General features: G+C 49.1%; 1 protein-coding gene across 1 annotated transcript; it reads left to right on the top strand.

The window, feature by feature from the left end:
* The first annotated feature begins 216 nt into the window (after window positions 1-216).
* Window positions 217-2,069, top strand: LOC136451981 (presenilin-like protein At1g08700). Its single transcript, XM_066452659.1, has one exon. The coding sequence runs from the start codon at window positions 265-267 to the stop codon at window positions 1,717-1,719; it is 1,455 nt and encodes a 484-aa protein (XP_066308756.1). The 5' UTR covers window positions 217-264; the 3' UTR covers window positions 1,720-2,069.
* The last annotated feature ends 18,806 nt before the right edge of the window (window positions 2,070-20,875 follow it).

The raw sequence follows: 20,875 nt of genomic DNA, 5'->3' as shown, positions 1-20,875 counted from the left end.
ATATATTTATGTTTGATTTGAGTGTCTATTTTTTGAATTTTGAACTTAGTATAGAAAAACAAAATATTTTTGTGCTGCTTTCTAGATAATGCTTGATTGGTAAACATTTCAACAGAGAAATTTGAGATTTTCGACGCAATTTCGCACAAACGCGTGGACCAAATCGAAAACCTGAAAGCTCCTACCCTGGTCGGTCTCACGCCGAGGAGCGCGAGAAATTCCCCATCGATCTCGGTCTCCCCTCTCCTCCTCCCTCTCCGCGGCATGGATCCCGCCGCCGCCGCCTTGTCGGCGCCGGCGCCGGCGCCCGCTGTGGAGGAGCCCGTCAGCGCCACCTCCGTTCTCGACACCCTCGGCGCGGAGGTGCTGGCGGTCATGTCCCCGGTCTCCATCTGCATGGCCCTCGTCGTGCTCCTCATCTCCCTCCTCTCGCCGCCGTCCTCCGGGTCCGCGGCGGCCTCGCCCCCGCCAGTCACCGCTGCCACACTCGTCTACCTCGAGTCCCCTAACGACTCCCCGGGCCAGAAGCTCCTCGGCGCGCTCCTCGACGCCGCCGTCTTCGTTGCCCTCGTCGCCGCTGTCACTTTCGTCCTCGTCGCGCTCTACTACTACCGCTGCACGGGCTTCCTCAAGAACTACATGCGCTTCTCCGCCTTCTTCGTCATCTTCTCCATGGGAGGCGCCATCGTCGCCGCCGTGCTCCGCCGCCTCGCGGCCCCGCTCGATGCGCCCACCGCGCTCCTGCTCCTCTTCAACGGCGCCGCTGTCGGGGTCCTCTCTGTCTTCGCCTCCGCCGTCCCCATCCTCGTCCGCCAGGGGTACATGGTCGCCCTCGCCGTCATCGTCGCTGCCTGGCTCTCCAGGCTCCCCGAGTGGACCACGTGGATCATGCTCGTCGCGCTCGCCGTGTACGACCTCGTCGCCGTGCTTGCACCCCGGGGACCGCTCAGGATGCTTGTGGAGCTGGCCTCCTCCAGGGATGATGAGCTACCGGCACTCGTCTACGAGTCTCGGCCTACTGTCGGACCAGCCACAAGTTCTTCCTCTTATGCTTTAGCCATGGGGTCTGTGGAGATGCAAACCATGACAGATTCTGGTCAGATCGGTGGCAGTCGGTATGACCGGGTGGAGCAGGAGGAAGATGCCAGCCCTGCCGTTGTGGAAATGAGGGATCTTCGAAGAGGCCGATCAAGTATTGGTGAGATAAACAGGTCAAGAGGTTCTGTGCTCCAAATGGAGAACCTTGAAAGGGAGGTACCAGTGACTTCAGCAGAGCTGACAGCAAACCAAGGTGGGAGTTCACAGCATGCCATCATTCAAATTGAACAGCCTGACGAAGAAGAGACATCACCTTTGGTATCTGCAACATCTACCAACAATGCGGCTTTGGATGAGGAGCATAGACAAAGTTCATCGTCAGAGCCTCTGGATTTTGAGATGTTTGAATCTACCAGGGGCATCAAGCTGGGCCTTGGTGATTTTATTTTCTACAGTGTGCTTGTTGGGAGAGCTGCCATGTATGATCTGATGACTGTTTATGCATGCTACCTCGCCATCATTGCTGGGCTTGGTTGCACCCTTATCTTGCTTTCCATATGCCGTCATGCGCTACCTGCACTCCCAATTTCTATTATGCTGGGAGTGACATTCTACTTCTTGACACGGTTGCTGATGGAGCCATTTGTGGTTGGTGCTTCGACAAACTTGGTGATGTTCTGACTTTTCACTGATCTGCTGTTGTCATTTACATGTGGATGAAGCCCTCAACCAAAAGAAAGTTGTTGGTCAGCAACTCAGCATTCTATGTGAGAGTGACTAATATTTTGTTGGTCACTTATCGTAAACTGCCAATTGTATTTATTGCTAGGAATGCTTAAGACCATAGACTCTGAGGTAGCATCGTAGATAGATTTAGCTCATGTCTTGTTGTAGTTGTGTCAACCTGACATGATATTTGAGAAGAGCTATTCTACATTCCGTGTTCTTTGGCTTATTGTGTTCTTCAAAGCTGGTGTTTTCACCCTAAGATTAGTGATAAAGTAATTGATCATCCATTATGTTGCTAATCATTCTATGCTCAATTAACTACTCATTTTCCACCAGTACAAGAAAGATTTTTAATAGGAAGCTAGCCGTCTTACTTTGTTTTGAGGCTTTTTCAATATTTGATAGATTCAGTAAGTCAAGTGTTTAATTTTGGAGTCTGTAGCTAATGCTTATGTACTGTTTTAATTGAACAGTGGTAACTGAATGATTGTGAAAGAATTAGTACAGACTTGAATTCTTCTTTTTAAGTTTTAACTGATTTTAACATTGACAATACATAGGCGGTAGGTGGGGCTAAGCATCTAAAATATTTGTTCCTGTCAAAGTTTTTATTAATTATCATTAGTTCAAATTCTTTTCTGTCTTAGGCTATCCAACATGATATACTGGGAAGGAATACATTTTTACACCCTTGTCAATTCCAGCCACTTTTTACGTTGCCTGAAAATGCTGCTAGAAACATTAGTTTTGCACTCTCCCTCTTGTTTTCAGTTTAGTGTTTTCTTCTTTGGTATGTCAGCACTTTAGCTATTTTAAGCTCCGGCAATTTATTTAGTGGGAATTGGAATATCATTTGGAAAATAGAAACCTGACACTATCTCTGAGAAGTGACAAGGTAACATCGCAAAACTGAATCTGATCTCGAAAACTAAATCCATCTTTGGCCAAGTTCAATTTGTACACAACTTGAGCCTCATCTTTTTTGGGATGACTCTACAAACCATAGTGCTTAACTGGTGGCCTAAGCTTTTAATAAAATCAAAGGAGGACACAAATTTCAATGGCTTGAGCCATGGTATTGATTAGCATTCTTTAATTACCCACTTTTGACAACAGCTTCGCTTTTGATCCATGGGTTGCACATATCCTCTGTTAGGCAAGCTAAACTTTCTCCTTTTGATTACTAAAGATGTTTTAGCTATTGCCTTACATGTTTTTATTTTATTGTTTTCCTTGCTACTACTTGTATCATTTTCTCAATTTGAGTTCAGTGTCATGTATTCATGTAGTATTAATGTATTGTTGTTCCAGAGTTGATACTAGTATGCTGTTGATTATGATCCTTGGACAGCAACTTACTTGAAAGTATATTTCTACAGAGCTGTCTTGATGTATGCACAATCACATAAGGTGATTGTGAAATGTCTGAGATATTATCTTGCTAGTTTACTACGCTTCTGTAGTTCTGTTGGCCCTTTGCCCTCACGTCTTTGTGCCCGAGCTTGTAATAGTATAGTTTACTTAATTCCCTTGGATTAATTTGTCATACGGACTACATAAGCTAGCCACATTTAGTTGCAGCTTCTGTTTTTCATATGACTGTCATTGCTAGCCATTTAGCTGCAGCTGATTTGTAACAGAAATCTTCGGTATATATAAAAGAAGTCACTAGTATTGAGTAAATTACATTAACATAGGGTGAATGGATGATTGATTGACGGCTCAACTCTCTCTCCTTGCATAACTTTCTGGTTCAGGCCAAGACCATGATACTTGGCAAACAGCATAATAAGCAAGGAAATGGTCCTTTTCCATACCCTGTACTTTCCCTGATTATTGCTCTCGGTTTCTTTGCTTGGCTGACTCTTTTGCGTTTTGATCCTTTTCGGGCAATTGTGACTCGAAGTTCTGTACCGAAGTTTTGAAGCAACTATCACCAGTTCACCACGTTTTCATGGTTAGGTCGCATAGCAAATTGTGGCAATAACACAGATAAGTGGTGAATGGGTTCATATATGGAAACTAAAAATAGTTTATGTTCAAAAAGAGCAACGGGCATGGACTATCATAATTGTTTTGAAACGATTTTTTCAATAAATACAATTGTACAATTATAATGTACATGTTTTGAAAGTAAATAGTTTGACTAAATCATGTCCTAAATGTTATTATATGTTTCTATGATCGGAGGGACTACAATGCTCATGGTGAATCAACATGGTAGTGGAGCATAGATTTTGGAATTATAAGTTGCTTCCAATTTTTCATGAACTATCATAATCCCTTTTGGTTTAGTCCTATCCGATGGTTAAGAGTTCGGAGGGACTGCATCCTTGGTATGAGGTGCCGTGCAATCAGTGTTCAGTGAGGCCGTCCCCGACGCGACACGGTGGACATTAGCCCCATGCTCCACGTATGCAGCAAATCTCTATCTCATATAAAGTAGTGGTTCTGCAGAGTAAAGTAGTACGTGCTAAAGTAACAAGTGCTTCACCTGATAAAAGTTTCAAGCACCTGTTCTAATATGCGTTGTGGCACGTACTGCTGAGCGTTGGCCTGTGCTACGAGAGAAATAGCTTCGCGTGCTCCCTATCTTATGTGTCCAGCAACTTCCCCTGAAGCCAATACCAGCGTTAGCCCCTAGTCGCTGCTGCCCTGATCAACTAAGATCCTGTTTGGATTTTATGGGACCACTTTAAGTCATTAAATTTTAGACCACTTTAGATCTTGAGGCGCGCTCCAATTAGGAGTCTAAAGTGCTGTCTAAAGTTTAGACAATCTCGCAAAACTTTAGACCGCACAAGGAAACTAAAGTGGTCTAATGTTTTAGTTCTCAACTTAGTTAACTAAACTTTAGACCTAAGAGCATCTCCAACAGTTTCCCATCCCTCCTCCCCATCCTTCATTTTTTGGCAAATTGAGAAAAAACAACCTCCAACAGTTTCCCATCCCTCCTCCCCATCTTTGGCAAGTTTGGAAAAACGCCTCCCCAGCGCGCATATATGCGCGTGGGATACGACTTCGCATCGTGATTCTACACGCGCCGCCGGCCTTCTTCCCGCGCGCGCGCAGGGCTTCTTCCCTTTCCGCGTGAAGGGCTTTGTCAAGCGACGGTGTTCCACACGCGAAGTCGAGTCGTCCAGGAGAGACCACGCCGGCGATCCACGCGAAGCCAAGTAGCCGTCCAGGGGATTCCACGCCGGCAACGATCCACATCTTCGACGGAGGCGGCTCCTAGGGTTGCGGTATGGACCACTCATCCAATTCGATTCTGCCGCGCCGGTAGGGTTCAGATAGGGTTTAGTGTTGCGGCATGGTGCTTTGCCTGATTGCTGCGCTGATGGCCGAGAAGACCGTACCAGATAGCAAAAGTAGACCGGCTGATGAATGCGGCAAAAACCCAGCTCGTGGGCCCAACTTTTCAGATTGGCAAGTGAAATTTGGCAAACTATTGGAGATTGATCTTTTTTTCCTTTGGCAAAACATTTGGGGAGTTGCCAAACTACAAGATTTGGGAAACAAAAAATCCCAAACTGTTGGGGTTGCTCTTAACCCAAATAGACCCTAATCCAATCATCATTGGCATCATCTTCCCTTGTGATCATTAGTTAATACTAGAACATTGCTTTATTAACCTTACTAATGAAGTTGTTACTAAGAGTGTAAAAGGTATGGATATTTTTTGACAGACCGTCCGAAAGAAAGGGTTGGATAGTTATTTGGAAACATTTTCTAAATATCCACAAATTTCTTTGAAAATCAAATACAAATACATATATTTATTGTGGATATCAAATAATACAAATGCAATTTAACCATTATTTGTCCCATATATCATTCTAATATATCCGAAAAATATCCAACTAACATTTAAATTTAAATATTATACTCCCCCGTCCAAGAAACTTGATTTTCATGATAGATTAGTGCTCAACAAAAAATACTTATCTACCCTATTTATTGAGGGCGTAGTCCATGCCAATTAAAGAATGAGTCGTTAATTAAATGGATGCATGGACACATGCAAGCTACAACCTCAAGCTGATATGACCTGATCTAGTGTCCAAGAGCTACATCATTAAGTTTTCTAGGACAATATAAGAACTAACATACAATTATTATACAAGAGTAGCTACCCTAACCTGAATTCTCATACGTTGACCTTTGCTTGCTACGCCCTACGCTGCTACTGGTAGTTGTACTGGATGTCCCCGTTCGGCTTGCTGAAACTTGGCTGAATTAGCTGCTGGCTGAATTGTTGGGAGAGAAAAATATTATTCCAGCTGAAAAAACAAGCTGAATAGTGCGGATTATAAGGTAAACCGAACGGGGCCTATATATGGCCCCTCGGCTTCCACCCCCACCCACGAACTACTTTTATGGACGGGAGAGGCTAGCGCTCGAATGCCCGCGACTGCTCTGTTCACTACTGAAAACTGAAATTCGGGCGGATTCGCCCACGACTGCTCCTGTAGTGGCATGTCCACTTGGATTCACGCGCCACCCGCGCTGGCACCGTTTCGCATGCACTCGGATTCGCGTGCTACCCCCACGCCGCCCTGATGACTCGCCCCCGCCCTCGGCTCAATCCCTGCACAGACTCTTGTCGGGCACCGATCACCTCCACCGCGTCGGACTCTTCTGCTGAGGAATCGGACGAGCCTCTTCCACACCGGCGCCGCACTACCCTGCGTCTCCTCTCCACACCGCCGGCGGTGGTCTGTGCCTCCTCCCCACATCGGTGGCTGCGGCCTGGCCCTACCGCCCTCGTCGACACCAATGCCAACGACTGAAATCAGGTGAAACATTTAAAACATACACTTGCAACATATATGTATAGCCACTTCAACATATGCAACATCCAGATAAAACACTTGCAACTTACATCTGAAACATATGAAATATTTTGAATAGATGCTTGAAATATACCTCTGAAACACTTGCAACATATGCGACATATGCAACATCCCGATCTACGTTTACAACATACATATGAAACGCTTGCAAATACCTCTGAAATATCTAAAACACTTGAAACATACATTTACATCATACGTTTTCATCGCAACATCTCCTTGCTAAGGTTGCGCGTCGCGGCGACCACAACCTTCCTATTGGGGAACTGTGGTAGCGGAAGCACCTCGGCAACAGGCCAACATCTCGGCGGGGACGGGGCACTGTGCGCAGCGGCGGGGGATGGAGCACGGCGCGACGGGGAACAGAGCACGGCGTGGGATCAGATGGGGTGCGCGGTGGGGAAGGCGGCAACAACGAGGGGGATGTGCGGTGGGCGGCATCCAGACAGACTGACGCCAGCGTCTAAGCATTAGTAATGCAACACGTAATATATATGGATGTTGCTTTTTTCCAATATATGCCACCACTACCGGAATCCTCAAATTTGCCGAGTGTTCTTATGTTTGCCGAGTATATTCCCTCGGGCACTCGGAGAACAAGATCTTTACCGAGTGCTGCGCTAAAAACACTCGGCAAAAAAACACTCGACAAAGAGGTGGTTTACCGAGTGTCAAAAAAAAATACTCGACAAAGAAATAAAATCTTTTTTCTAGAAAAGAAGGAGAAGAAAAAAAATGAAAAAAAACTTTGCCGAGTGCTCAGATCTAGAACACTCGGTAAAGAAATAAAATCTTTTTTCTGGAAAATATGGAGAAGAAAAAAATGAAAAAAAAACCTTGCCGAGTGCCCTGATTTAGGACACTTGGCAAACAAAAAAATATCCTACTTAACCGGCCCCTCCCGTCCCCCCTCTTCTTCTTCCCCTCTCCTCTCGGCCCCAGTGCCCCCTCTCCTCCCGGCCCCCAGCACCCCTCCTCCCGCCGGCGCCGCCTCCCTCCCCTCCTCTCCCAGCCGCCCTCTTCCCCTCCGGCCGCCGCCCCTCCCCTCCGCTCCCGGTCCCCTCCTCCCTCCCTCCCTCGCTGGATCCGACGCCCCCTTGTCGGATCCGACGCCCTCTCCCCAGATCCGGCGCCCCCTCCTTCCCCGGCCGCGTGGCGGCGGGCGTGGCGTGCCGGCGGTCGTGGCGTGGCGGTGGTGGCGGCATAGGCGGTGGTGGTGGTGGTGGTGGCGGAGCAGGAGGTGGCGTTGGGCGGAGGAGGTGGCTTTGTGGTGGTGTCTGCAGCGGCATGGGCTGTGGTGGAGGCAGTGGCATGGGCGGTGGTGGCGGCCGACGGCGCAGGGTGCTTTTTTTCTAAAAAAATGTTTGCCGAGTGTTTTTGAGGCATTCGGCAAAATCTTTTTCCCGACGATTGACACTCGGCAAACAACTCTTTGCCGTTAAAACCTACGCCGAGTATCGTTTGCCGAGTGTTACACTTGGCAAACCTTTTGCCCAGTGTTTTTAGGGCTAGCACTCGGCGAAGCTCCTGGTTCCCGTAGTGCACATTATTCGTATCTGGCCCGTCTCATATTCCATACGCACTTATTGGTATTCGTAACCGTGATAATTCGTCTTCATATTTGAATGCCTTAGTTATATTATATATATATCTGTGTCTGAACAAATATGAGATTGATACTATTCGTCCGTATCCGATGGAGTTACATCCCAAACGTGTAAACGACCACAGACGTTGTGGGCTTCGACAACTCATGATGTGCATGCACGAAAGCACGATCGTTAAGCCTGCAAATTTGTTGGAGTACCGACATTTAGAGTACATATTGTCCGCATCCGTCTCGGCGTCTCGCCAGTCGCCATTCGTCTTCCAGAGAGACGACGCCCGGCCCCCCACCCCCACCCCCAGTCGACGGGCTCATGGCCGTAGCGCCGCCGTGCGACGGGAAGTGCAGCGACGACAGGCGCTCCGAGGAAACTGCTTCTCACCAATCACGTACGTGGCGCGCGCAGAGAGCATTCGCGGGCTGGGCCGGAGAAGAAACCCGAAGGTCGTCAATACAAAGCCGCTGGGCGGCCGCGAGCTCGCAGAGCACGCTTTGCTCACAGTCACAGCAGTCGGTCCCACCTCGCCATTCCGCGCGGAAATGGCGGCGAATAAATCGCGCCCCATTCGCGGCTGCATCGCCGGGCATGGTAGCGCATGCCTGTCACTCCAGCTTCTTTGGAGGGTAGAGTTGGCGAGGGACGCCGGATCTCCTTGAGATGATCTCGTCCGGCGGGGGGCTCCTAGAGCCTCCGGGTTTGAGCGCGCTTGAGCCCGAGATTTCAGAGACCGCCGCGTCCGCCCACCGGACCCACCGTACCGTCGCGCCTAGGCCCGTTGAGAGATCATCACAGGACGCCGCGCGGCTCTCTGAACCTGGCACACACCGGTTCCGTCCTTAACCGGCGGGGCAGAAACGTACCGGAGAAAGAATTCGGTACGAAGCCCACAATGTGTACGGACTGTGTGATGAGAGAGAGAGAGAGATAAACTTGTGTGCTGGGTTTGGGGTCGCACGCTTTAATCCTCTCTCGCCAACTCTTTTTTTTTTATTATTAATTGCATCCATCTTGCCAAACGAGGCATCGAGAGCAACCTTCAACAATAAAATTAACAAGATATTTCTAATCTACAATAAAAAGATTAAAAAGAACACTAAAATGGAACTACTATGATTCTTCAACAATAAAATTAACAAGATATTTCTAATCTACAATAAAAAGATTAAAAAGAACACTAAAATGGAACTACTATTATTACTAAGAATTGAACCCTCAACATCCATTTGTGTTCTCATGAAAAAAGATATTTTTAGGCATTTCTTGATGCAAAGTCAAACTGCATATTCTACAAGGGAACCTATTTTCAGTTAAGATATCCCTTCCCTTATTATCAATATCTGCCCAAGTTGTAGGACCACATAGACATAATCAACTGAAATTTCTTCCACACCAATAATTTGGTTTCCCGTGGTGATGAAGCCCGTAGACTCCCAACACCTAAATTAGGAGGGAAAACACATGAGCAATAAAAATTCTAACCAATATATACTACGCGTGTGCTTGGTTGCCTGCATCCCCTTCATTCAGCTGGTGGATCCGTATAATTTGAGGAAAAAAAAAGTTGTTTGGTTGTCTGCTGAGTGCATGCAACCTGCACGAGCGGATGCAAAAATACACCCTCATCTAGTCCGGTGGATATGCTTAAAATGAGCTTCGCTGGACATCCTGGCTGAATAGATGCTGTGCATCTTATGCTGGCCCACATGTCATCCTCAGACAAAGAGTCCATGTATCCACCCATACAGGCAACCAAACATCTTCATAGGGGATTAGTGTATCCACCCATGCAACCATACCAACCAAACAAACAACAATCTTTTTAGACCAATGTATCCACTTAGCTTGTATCCACACATGCAGGATATATGATTGCAAGGTTATGAAACCAACAAAACACAACCTACACTTATTATCTACTCATCTAAATTCCCAACACCTACATCGAAAATTTGTATAACTATAAAATAAATGTACAATAATTCAACAAGACAACAATAGAAAAAGAGGATCATAGAAAGAGGATTGAGCCCTAACATGCACGCACTGTTGGAAACTTAGAGGAAATCAAACGGTGAATGGAAAATGTCCATGATGGGAAAACGAAATCACATGGCACCACGTGCCTGGCTGTTGGCGGTTTAATTGTGCTACGTGGAACGAAGCATGGCTGAAAGAATCAACTAGGCCTAGAGGGGGATGTGATGAAGACTTGATCCCGATTTTCATGTCATAGGATCGATCTTGATAACTAACTGTAGAATAGCTGGATAACTTACTGCAAGTAGCGATAAGCCGATAACTAGTGCAACCCGATGACGCGCATAAGAAGCCAACCATCGTCTCTATACACAGCCTGAACCAAGGATTCACCCAACCATACTTTCAAAGAACCAACCTACGCAACCTGGAATCAATGTACTAGGAGCACGAATTGGGTGCCGATGACGCGTCCGATTATGTAAATTCCACGAAAGAAAATACAAAAGTAAAGGGGTAGAGATCACTCTCTGAAATTTGTTAACACACAGTTGAACAAAGGGGTTTGCATTTGATTATCGAAGGTATTTTCTTGCTTAGATATAAAGGGATACTTATACAAGAACAACCCTCTTTGATGGGTGTGAATTGGGCTTTGAGTTTTTGAAGATAAGCTAGGTGAAAAGTCTCCACAAGATGAATTCCAGAGGAGTCTTTGCGCAACTATTGGTGTCGGGTTCATAAACCCGGGGTCCCTCATGGACCTGCTTCCTAGCAAAGGCTCGGCCCAACAGACGACATTGCGAACGACGCGCAACTCCTGGGCCGGCCCAAAAACCTAACGACAGGCCAGAAAAACGATCCAATCTCCGACCGGAAGGCCTGGCCAAGGAGCAACGGCGCTTGCTTCCGACTCCGGCCCGCGCTCTCCGATCGGAAGGCCTCGCTTCCGACTCCGGCCCGCCTCTCTGACCGGAAGGTCTGGCCGAGGAGGAACAACGCTCGCTTCCGACTCCGACCCGCATCTCCGACCAGGGATGCACCGAACCTCTGCTTATAGCTCTTCTTCGACTGGCGTGGTCGGAGCCGACTGGGACCAACCGATCGGAGACGCCCTCTCGGTGAGGACTCAGGAAACGAGCGGAGCAAGTAAAGCCAGGGCGCTCAAGTCAATCGCAATACCAAGGACCGTACCCTATACACCTACAGCACAGTACCAACAGGGCATGTCAGAAGGGTGCCCTACCACCTTCTAGGCATGTCAGAGCCCCAGCAGTGTTGTGGGCGCCGACGTTTGCCCTACAGTGTTGTGGGCGCCCTCAACTCCCATACCAAGCGAACACGCTAAAACCCCCCACATGCCTCTGGGCATCAACAGTATGGTAGGCGCCGGCATCTGCCATACTAGAAGAAGATGATGGAACCTCCCACATGCATCTGACATTAACAGTGTTATGGGTGCCTACAATTATCTTATACCCGACGGCGTGGGCAACAAGACTTAGTAGCATACGTACTCTCTCTCACTTGTAAAGGCCGTCCCCTTCATCTATAAAAGGGGACCCTCTGATGAGGACATGACCTCCATACATATGACCATGCTTGGAGAACCATATAGAGACCAAGGAGATCAGCAAGGGTGTCCAAGTCAACAAGGAGGCCCAAGGCTAATTCGGTTCGAGTCCCCGAGGTGGAGGCCCAAAGCAACTCAAGTTCGAGTCTGTCTCGGCCTCCAGGACCAGTCTGCCTTAAACTGGTCACCCAGGATGCATCCGGACTCCGTTTTCGATGATCCACATATGGATGGAAAGCTAATTGGATAAGGAAGCCAACCCAATTGGTTTCACGTCAAAAGACATTCGGAATCAACGGGAATCGTCGAAACAAGTCAGCATCCAGAATCTATCAGGGTGCTGCGACACCGTCTTTTGGTCCGTTGGACCGTGTATCGTGTTTGGGCCCATTAGGGGGCGCGTCCAGGGGGGTGACGCCCAAGACTCTATAAATAGCAGCCGTTGCTCTCCTTAGGGTTCGGGTTTTGTTTAGTTCTTGATTTCCTCGTGAAACAGACGTCATTTTGCTGCAACTGTCGCCGCCAAGGCCGCTTGCTGTGAACCAGGGCCCCAGTTCTTGATCTTGTTCGCCTGTGGCGATTAGTCCTTTCGAATAAAGACTTGAACCCCTTCTTGTTATCATAAGCCTCATATTTATTTGCAATTTCAGATTGCATTTATCTCGTTCTTGCTTGTGTTCTCGATTCGCTTGCAGGAAAGCCTTCTCGGCGAGGTCAATCGCATTCGCGTGGTTGATAACCAACGGAGCAGTGGTGTAACGGTTGCGGGGGTCCGAATCAGTATTGGTTCGAAGCCTAGATCGTGAACGTCGAGTCTCCACCAATCGACGCTATCATACCTTTTGAAAGATCGGGCCTAGTCTATATCAAGTGGTATCAGAGACCTTGTTGCCCGTTAGGTATAACTTTGTTTTTCCCTTTAGATTGCTACTGTTTTTGTTTTACCTATAGTCCACAAAAAGCCAAAAAAATATACACTATCACATATCTCTAGTCCTACAGCCCCGTTGTGCCTTTGCAATTTTTTTAATTTCAGTTTGCTTTATTGAACTGTCGTCCCTCGCCGCGTCTTAGTGTTCGTTGTGTTCTGATCTTGTTCTTGGTCTAGTGTTAAGTCTTGTTTCCTAGTGTGGCTTGCATCAGATTGATCTCTAGTTTTTCTTTGGATCTGAAATAGTCACGGAGTGGGTTGCGTGATTGAGTTTGTTTTGTCTAGCAATTCCTTCTACGGCTTCCTCAGTTAAGTATTTTTCTTCCACGGTGGAAATATCTAAAGTCTAATCTCTTATGTGCGGCACTTTTGTGAGATAAAAAAACATAAAACAAAGAAAAAGTCAAAGAGGTGCAAAAACCAAAAGAAGGAAAAAAGCCGCACCTAAAAAAAAGAGAAAAAAATAAAGAAGGAAAGAAAAAGAAAGTGAAAAAAAAAGTTCAGAAGTGCTTGCATCCTTTTGAGTCATTGTGCTGAGTTGTATTGTATTGCTTGCTTGAACTAGGTTTAGGACAAGTTTAGGCCAGCGACATAGACTAGCTTGGGACTACTTTTCAATCTTGCAATTTCTGAATTAAATTATTGCTATTCCTTGCTACTATATTGTGCCTGTCCAAGCTCCACTTTCTTCTAAACAAGTACAAGTTTGCCTTGCAACTGTTACACTCAAGCTACAACGGTATCACAGTCACCGACCGATTGCACCGCCTGTTGCTTTGGTAAGAACACTTGTAAGACCGTGGTAAGACGCTTGAGAGTTGAGTGCCTTGTTTTTCCTTGTCCACATCCTATAGTAGTTCATAGGAAAATACATACTTGTGTGTTTTCTTGTTTGATTCTAACAATGATAGGTTGTTCATATCCATCGACTTATGATGGTATAGGTGTTGATGAGTACATGGAGTGGGAAATTGCCATAGATAACATATTTGCTACTCGCTTTATGTGTCCAAGGAGGAAGGTAAAAAATGCATCTAGTGTTTTGCGACATTCTGCTTTATCTTGGTGGGAGTCTTTAGATCCTTCTGATAAACCTCAAACTTGGAATGATATGAAAGATCTTATGAGAGAGAATTTTGTTAATCCATCTCTTGTAATTAATTCAGATGATGAAGTGCATCAACTAGATCAATCTCTTGTTATTCCTCCTGCTATGCCTAACCTTTTGCAGGACAATGTACAAAAGAGCGAGGATGACGTGACAGAAAATGAGATGCTCATAGTCTCATGTGACAATTCAGAACCATCAACTATTACTCCTGCTAAACATGAGAGCAAAGGTAAAGCCCACGATGCTAAACTCACGGAAGGTGAGAGTTCTCTTGATGTGCTGAATTTTTCCACCAATCATGCTATGATAGAGCAAATTTTAGTGGAGCCTTCGCTTGATTTACCTTTGTCACAAGATGATTTGCTTGATGTTTTTTGTGATGAAGATGACTTGCATGATGATATTTATGTTATACCCATGCAATCATTGAAGAATGATCATGCTATATGTGTGCTGAAATCAAGCACTTGTGCTGAAAATAGACTTGTTATTCATAATGCTAGTGAAATTGATCAGCCGAAATTGTTGTCTTCTTTAAATACTTTGGGTTACATTGAATTTGATGTTCCATGTAATCTTAGTTCTTTAGAGGACAAACTTTATGCATATGCTGATTTACCATGGTTCTCTAGACATACATATCATGTTTTTGGTAAATATAACAACCAAGGGCAATATTTGATACAACGAGTTTACATTTGTACAAATTCGAATTCTCCTTTTGTTGTGCAAAGTAATGATCAACTAGAGGATAGTAAAATCAACACTATTGTTATGCTATATTCCTCTAGTTTTGCTATTCGAACACAAGTGGAATCCAAAGAAAGGGAGCATATGTTTCTTGTTAGTACTAATCTTTTGCAGGATAGTATTGGCAAAGATCGTGTGTATTTCAATCGAGCAGACTACATGTCTGTAGGACAAGACATGATACAAACCTGGACATGTGGTCATATTCTTTCTCACAATATTGTCAGTTTTCATTATTTTAGAAACCTCGATTGTCCTCATGTTGTGCAGGGTCGACTTCAAACAAAATCGACGCCGAGGACGGCTTTTCGTCAAGAAAGGGAGGATGATGAGGACATGACCTCCATACATATGACCATGCTTGGAGAACCATATAGAGACCAAGGAGATCAGCAAGGGTGTCCAAGTCAACAAGGAGGCCCAAGGCTAATTCGGTTCGAGTCCCCGAGGTGGAGGCCCAAAGCAACTCAAGTTCGAGTCTGTCTCGGCCTCCATGACCAGTCTGCCTTAAACTGGTCACCCAGGATGCATCTGGACTCCGTTTTCGATGATCCACATATGGATGGAAAGCTAATTAGATAAGGAAGCCAACCCAGTTGGTTTCATGTCAAAAGACCTTCGGAATCAACGGGAATCGTCGAAACAAGTCAGCGTCCAGAATCTGTCAGGGTGCTACGACACCGTCTTTTGGTCCGTTGGACCGTGTATCGTGTTTGGGCCCATTAGGGGGCGCGTCCAGGGGGGTGACGCCCAAGACTCTATAAATAGCAACCGTCACTCTCCTTAAGGTTTGGGTTTTGTTTAGTTCTTGATTTCCTCATGAAACATGTGTCGTTTTGCTGCAACTGTCGCCGCCAAGGCCGCTTGCTGTGAACCAGGGCCCCAATTCTTGATCTTGTTCGCCTATGGCGATTAGTCCTTTCGAATAAAGACTTGAACCCCTTCTCGTTATCATAAGCCTCATATTTATTTGCAATTTCAGATTGCGTTTATCTTGTTCTTGCTTGTGTTCTCGATTCGCTTGCAGGAAAGCCTTCTCGGCGAGGTCAATCACATTCGCGTGGTTCATAACCAACGGAGCAGTGGTGTAATGGTTGCGGGGGTCCGAATCAGTCTTGGTTCGAAGCCTAGATCGTGAACATTGAGTCTCCACCAATCGACGCTATCATACCTTTCGGAAGATCGGGCGTGCCTAGTCTACATCACCCTCTCTCTCCCAAAGAGGATGAGTAAAAACTCACACACACACACGACGGATCCATTGACGATCAATCTCACAAACACAGAGCACTCGCTCAAATACTTAGCGCATGTAGGAGCTCCCGTCATCCTCGGCCCTTCAGTCCAGAGTCCGACCGGACCTCTTGCACCCCCCATCTTACTCCCTTCCATTTGTAACCCCACAGCAAACTTCGAGCACTTGGGCTCAGAAATAAAGTCACCGACCGACTCAAACTGGACGTAGGGCACGTTGCCTGAACCAATATAAACCCTGTGTCATTGAGTGCTAGGCCACATCCGATCACAACGAATTGGCAAAACTACAAATATTTACGTGTTGGTCACTTTCTGTACCGACAGTTGGCGCCATCCGTGGGGAGGACGCCGTACATTCACACTTTTTGGTCATCGGATGGCCCACTTTTCCGCCACCTTCGACATGGCGGGCTTGAGCAATACAACTCGCTTTGGCTCACTGGAGTTTCCCGCACTCCCACCTATTGGGATGTGGGTTCCACCAGTCTTCAAGCCGTCCCAGGCCTTCCTCTTTGGAAGCCTGGACTTCATCGCCGACCGGCTCGGCGTGCTGCACCTCCGCGAGGAGGCACTTGTTTTGGCACCCATCGGAGGAGGCGCGTCCTCCATCGGCTCTGGGACACCCGATGACTTCAACGACAAGGCGCCTGTGCTTCGTTATGAGCATACGCTCTGTTCAAACCCCACTGTGAGTAATGTACGTACTGTTCTTTACTTGCTTTTTACTATTTTCCACTAATTCTTCGGAGGGACCCCGTTGTCCCTACCGCGACCGCCATGTGACCGATTCCCCTATGGCCTCACGTCCCCCATGGACGTGTACGCCCGGGGGCTCCGAAGGATTCTGGCGTCGCCCTCTCTCACATCCAAATTCATGGGGATGGCGAGCTACGCTCCCGCCTCTTTTCACGACTTCATGGATGAAGATGTTGAGAGCGACGACTCCAGCATCGGCGACGTCGTGGCACCTAGCCATCCTCTTTCCCAGAAGTGCGCTATGGCGGACACTCTAGGACAGCCACCGGTGGTGGTGGAGTCTCTTTAGACCCACACCCCTATGGACCCTCACGTGGATGCCCTCACGTGTGCCCAGGCGCACGGCGAGGAGCTACGAAAAAGGCGGCAGAACCAGCCGCCACCTGCGCCAGCGCACTCGGCGCACCACGATGCACCCCATGCGCATAACCCGGCGAGCGGCGCCCGGGGTCATGCCCGCCAGGTCCAGCGCAACATCATGGATTGGGGGGACGATCCCCCACAGTACGCTCGGGCTGGCCAGAACATCGCCGCCGTAGCAATGCTTCTGTGTGGCCTTCCCGAGCCGGACAACCCCTAGGAACAAGTGATCCACCAAAACCTCCGGGCCCTGGTGGAGACCGCCGCCGTTCAACAGGCGGAAAGCTCCGCGTCGTGCCACTGACTTGTGGCCTCTCTCCCCACTAGGGGAGTGGGGACGCACCAGACACATCGCTCCATCTGCTCGCCACTATAGCCTCTAGGCATGGAACAGGAGGGCGTAGCTGCGCCGCGGCTTGACCAGGCACTCGCTCCACACCGACCGCCTGTGCGTGAACGTCTCGAGTTGAACCAAGACGCTCGTAGTGTCATCAGCAACCGGCGTCGGGCCCGGCATGATGATGACATCCATTGGGCGGCGGTAAGAGCAGACGACACGGGCTCCGGCCGGACCATCGAGGAGACCGGTGAAACACACCCTAGGCGCGGTCACCGACCCTACGGCCGGAGTCCCAGCCCGGATGGCCCAGGACCACGGGCCTTTGGCCAGCGCATCCAGAGAGCGCTGTTCCCACAGCGCTTCCGACCACCGACCAACATCGCCAAATATACCGGGGAGACGAATCCCAGTATATGGCTCGAAGACTTCCGGCTCGCCTACCGAGACGGGGGAGTGGATGATGATCACTTCATCATTCAGTACCTCCCCATCTGTGTGGGGGAACATGCTTGAGCATGGCTCGAATTCCTCCCACACGACAGCATCCGCGACTAGGCAAACCTCAAGAGGATCTTTGTTAGAAATTTCCAGGGGACATATGTCCACCCTGGAAACTCCTAGGACCTCAAGAGCTGCCAGTAGGAGCCTAGCGAGTCCCTACGGGATTACATCCGTAGGTTCTCAAAGCGGTGCAACTCCCTACCCGATGTCGTCGACGCGGATGTCATCAGCGCATTCCTCTCTAGGACAACCTGTGAGTCCCTAATCCACAAGCTTGGCTGCCTGAAGCCTCGTACCACCCGTGACCTGCTCGATGTCGCCACGAACCACGCCTTCGGTGAGGAGGCGATCGGAGCAGTATTCAATGGAGGTCGGGACAAGGGCAAGTCCAAGCGTGAGGACCAAGCCGAGGGCCCCTCCACGCAGAGGGGCAAGAAGAACAAGAAGGATTGGCGCCGACCGGCCAACACCGTGTTGGTCGTCACAGTTGATCGCACGGGCAAGCAGCCCCAGCAGGGCCTATCTGACCACTTCGACAAGCTCATGGATAGCCCATGCACCAAGCACGCCTACCCCATAAAACACCTCTACAAGGACTGTGAGCTCCTCAGGCGCTTCCTACGATAGGCCGATGGGCCAAAATAAGGAAAGGGCAAAGAGGCGGTAGCCAAGAAAGGAGGCATGGCGAGCAAAGATGGGGACAGCTTCCCCGACCCTAAGGAATGCATCATGATCTTCGGGGGATCCGATGCCATCTACTCCAAGCGCCAGCACAAAGTGCGCTACTGAGAGGTGTGCGTCGCCAAAACGGTCGTCCCCTCCTTCCTTCGCTTGTCAAAATCTTTGATCACTTTTGATCAGAGGGACCATCCGTCCCACGTCGTCAGACCAGGGCGCTACCCGCTCATCGTCGAACCCATAGTCCGCAAGAAGCGCCTCACCAAGGTGTTGATGGACGGAGGCAGCGGCCTCAACATCCTCTACGTCGACACCCTCGATGCCATGTGCATCCCCCGGTCGGAGCTCCAACCAGCAAGCTCTCCCTTCCATGGCGTGATCCTAGGAGCGCAGGCATACCTGCTCGGGCAGATTGACCTACCCGTCATGTTTGGCGACCAAGCCAACTTCCGCTCAGAGATGCTTACCTTCTAGGTGGTGGACTTCCCGGGGTCTTACCACGCCATCTTGGGGCGGCCATGCCACGTCAAGTTTATGGCGGTCCCCAACTACACCTACCTGAAGCTAAAGATGCCGGGACTGAACGACGTCATCACTATGGGTAGCATCTTCTCGCACGCCTTCATGTGCGACCATGAGCATTACGACCTCGCCACTGCCGTCATCAACTCGTCTGAGCTCCCATGGCTTGGGGAGTCGTCGACCCCGGTAGTCCTGGACTGCAACAAACCAACTCCCTCAATGGCCTTCCGACCACTCGAGGAAACTAAGGCGGTGGGGATCGACCCTATACGGTGACCGAAGTGATCCGATCGGGTGCCTACCGACTGAAGGACGACAACGGCGATGTTCTCACCAACACTTGGAACATCGAACAGTTACATCGTTTCTTCCCTTAAAAATTCGGTCTTACCGCTTTTTCATTCAACGTTCGCTCCTACAGAGCACCCCGGCCCGAACACTTTTGGCCCGGGTCGCTCGGGGGCTCCACGGAGGTGTAGTACCACCTCTCTTCTTGTTTACTATCATATGGTAAATACATTTTTACCCGATCAAAAGGGTAGTCCATTCCTTTAATTATCTTACGTAACTTTGCTTCAACATTTCGACCGATCGCACCCCGCCTCTACCTATGGTTACGAGCAGCTGAGCCTCGCGAGCCATGCCTAGGCTCTTAAGGTTGCAGCCTACGGGACGAACGGGCAGGTGCGAAAAATAAAGAATAAAAACAAAGCTATGCTAAAGTAAAAATAAGGAACGGACAGGACAAGCTTCCCTGAACGAAGTAAATTCATCACAAAACAAAAATTGATGTATTCATCAATACGAACTGTTCACACGGGGGCTCCCCCACGAACTTAACTTTTACATATGCTAAACTACTTTTACTCTAATTCCTACTGTGGCTGCCCGGCGGCATCGGCTGACAGTGCGACCGGTGAAGGTAGGGGCTGCTCACTCTCTGGCTGGACGACACTTGGCTCGGTCGGAGGCAAGGCGACATATGCTTTCGACCTCCTGCTCATCCCAAAGGATGAACTGAACCTTCCTCGGGTCCTCAGGGCAAGGCCACACTAGGTTGGTAGCCCCCAGCCCGTTGGAAGGCCTAGCTGACGATCGAACCACCGCCAGCTCTTGCGACAGTTCCGGTGGCTCCACCCTGTCACCTGCTTCGAGGTCGGAGGAGACCACCACTATCGTGATCTCATGGCCCACCAGCGGACCTTCCGCCTCCCGCCTAGCCTCATCTCCCCCTGACACCTCTGGCTCCGACCAGGAGGGTGAGCCATGCGGCCCTCCACCGGGCAAGGCAGGGAGCCCGGTCTCCCTCCCCTCTTCTGCCACAGTTGGTGCCGGAGGGGTCACAAGGGTCACCTCCGATGCAGCCTCCACCGTCACCACCGGTATCGCCGCCAACGCCATCGCCACCGCTGCCGCCATACTGGCAACTAACCCAGGGGCGCTGCCCCTGGAAGGGAAGGTCGCACCGCCACCACCCTACTCTCCCCACCGCTCGCTACGACATGAGGCAAGGCGGGCCTCCACTCCTCTCGCACAGGAGGTGGGGCAATGCTCAACCCCGGTAGCATCTGGCCACTGTCGAAAAATTACAGGTCATTTGCACTCCAAAAAAAACTCAAACTATTAAATCAAACAGTACATATCGGGACGTAAGCGGTAGGGCTCTAAAGCCCCGACCCGCTGGCAATGGGCCCACCGGGCGAGGACTGCTCACAGGTCGCGACCCATGCCCCCTCACTTCGACCGGGGGTGGGGAGTTGACCCGGTCGGCACCCGCTCGACCCACGTGTCGCCGCGACCGCCGGATCGAGGCGCGTCGACTGGAGCAGCTGGTAGGGCCTCACCCCGTTGTGGGTCGCACGCCGGTGCTGGCCCCAATGATGCATGGG

Source organism: Miscanthus floridulus, chromosome 5 (genome assembly GCF_019320115.1).
Source record: "Miscanthus floridulus cultivar M001 chromosome 5, ASM1932011v1, whole genome shotgun sequence".
In the NCBI taxonomy this organism is placed as follows: domain Eukaryota; kingdom Viridiplantae; phylum Streptophyta; class Magnoliopsida; order Poales; family Poaceae; genus Miscanthus; species Miscanthus floridulus.
The sequence above is the reverse complement of the archived record's forward strand: the minus strand, read 5'-3'. Positions and strand labels throughout refer to the sequence as shown.

Excerpts from the sequence above, each read along its gene's own strand:
- LOC136451981 (XM_066452659.1), top strand. The coding sequence starts at position 265 with ATGGATCCCGCCGCCGCCGCCTTGTCGGCGCCGGCGCCGGCGCCCGCT.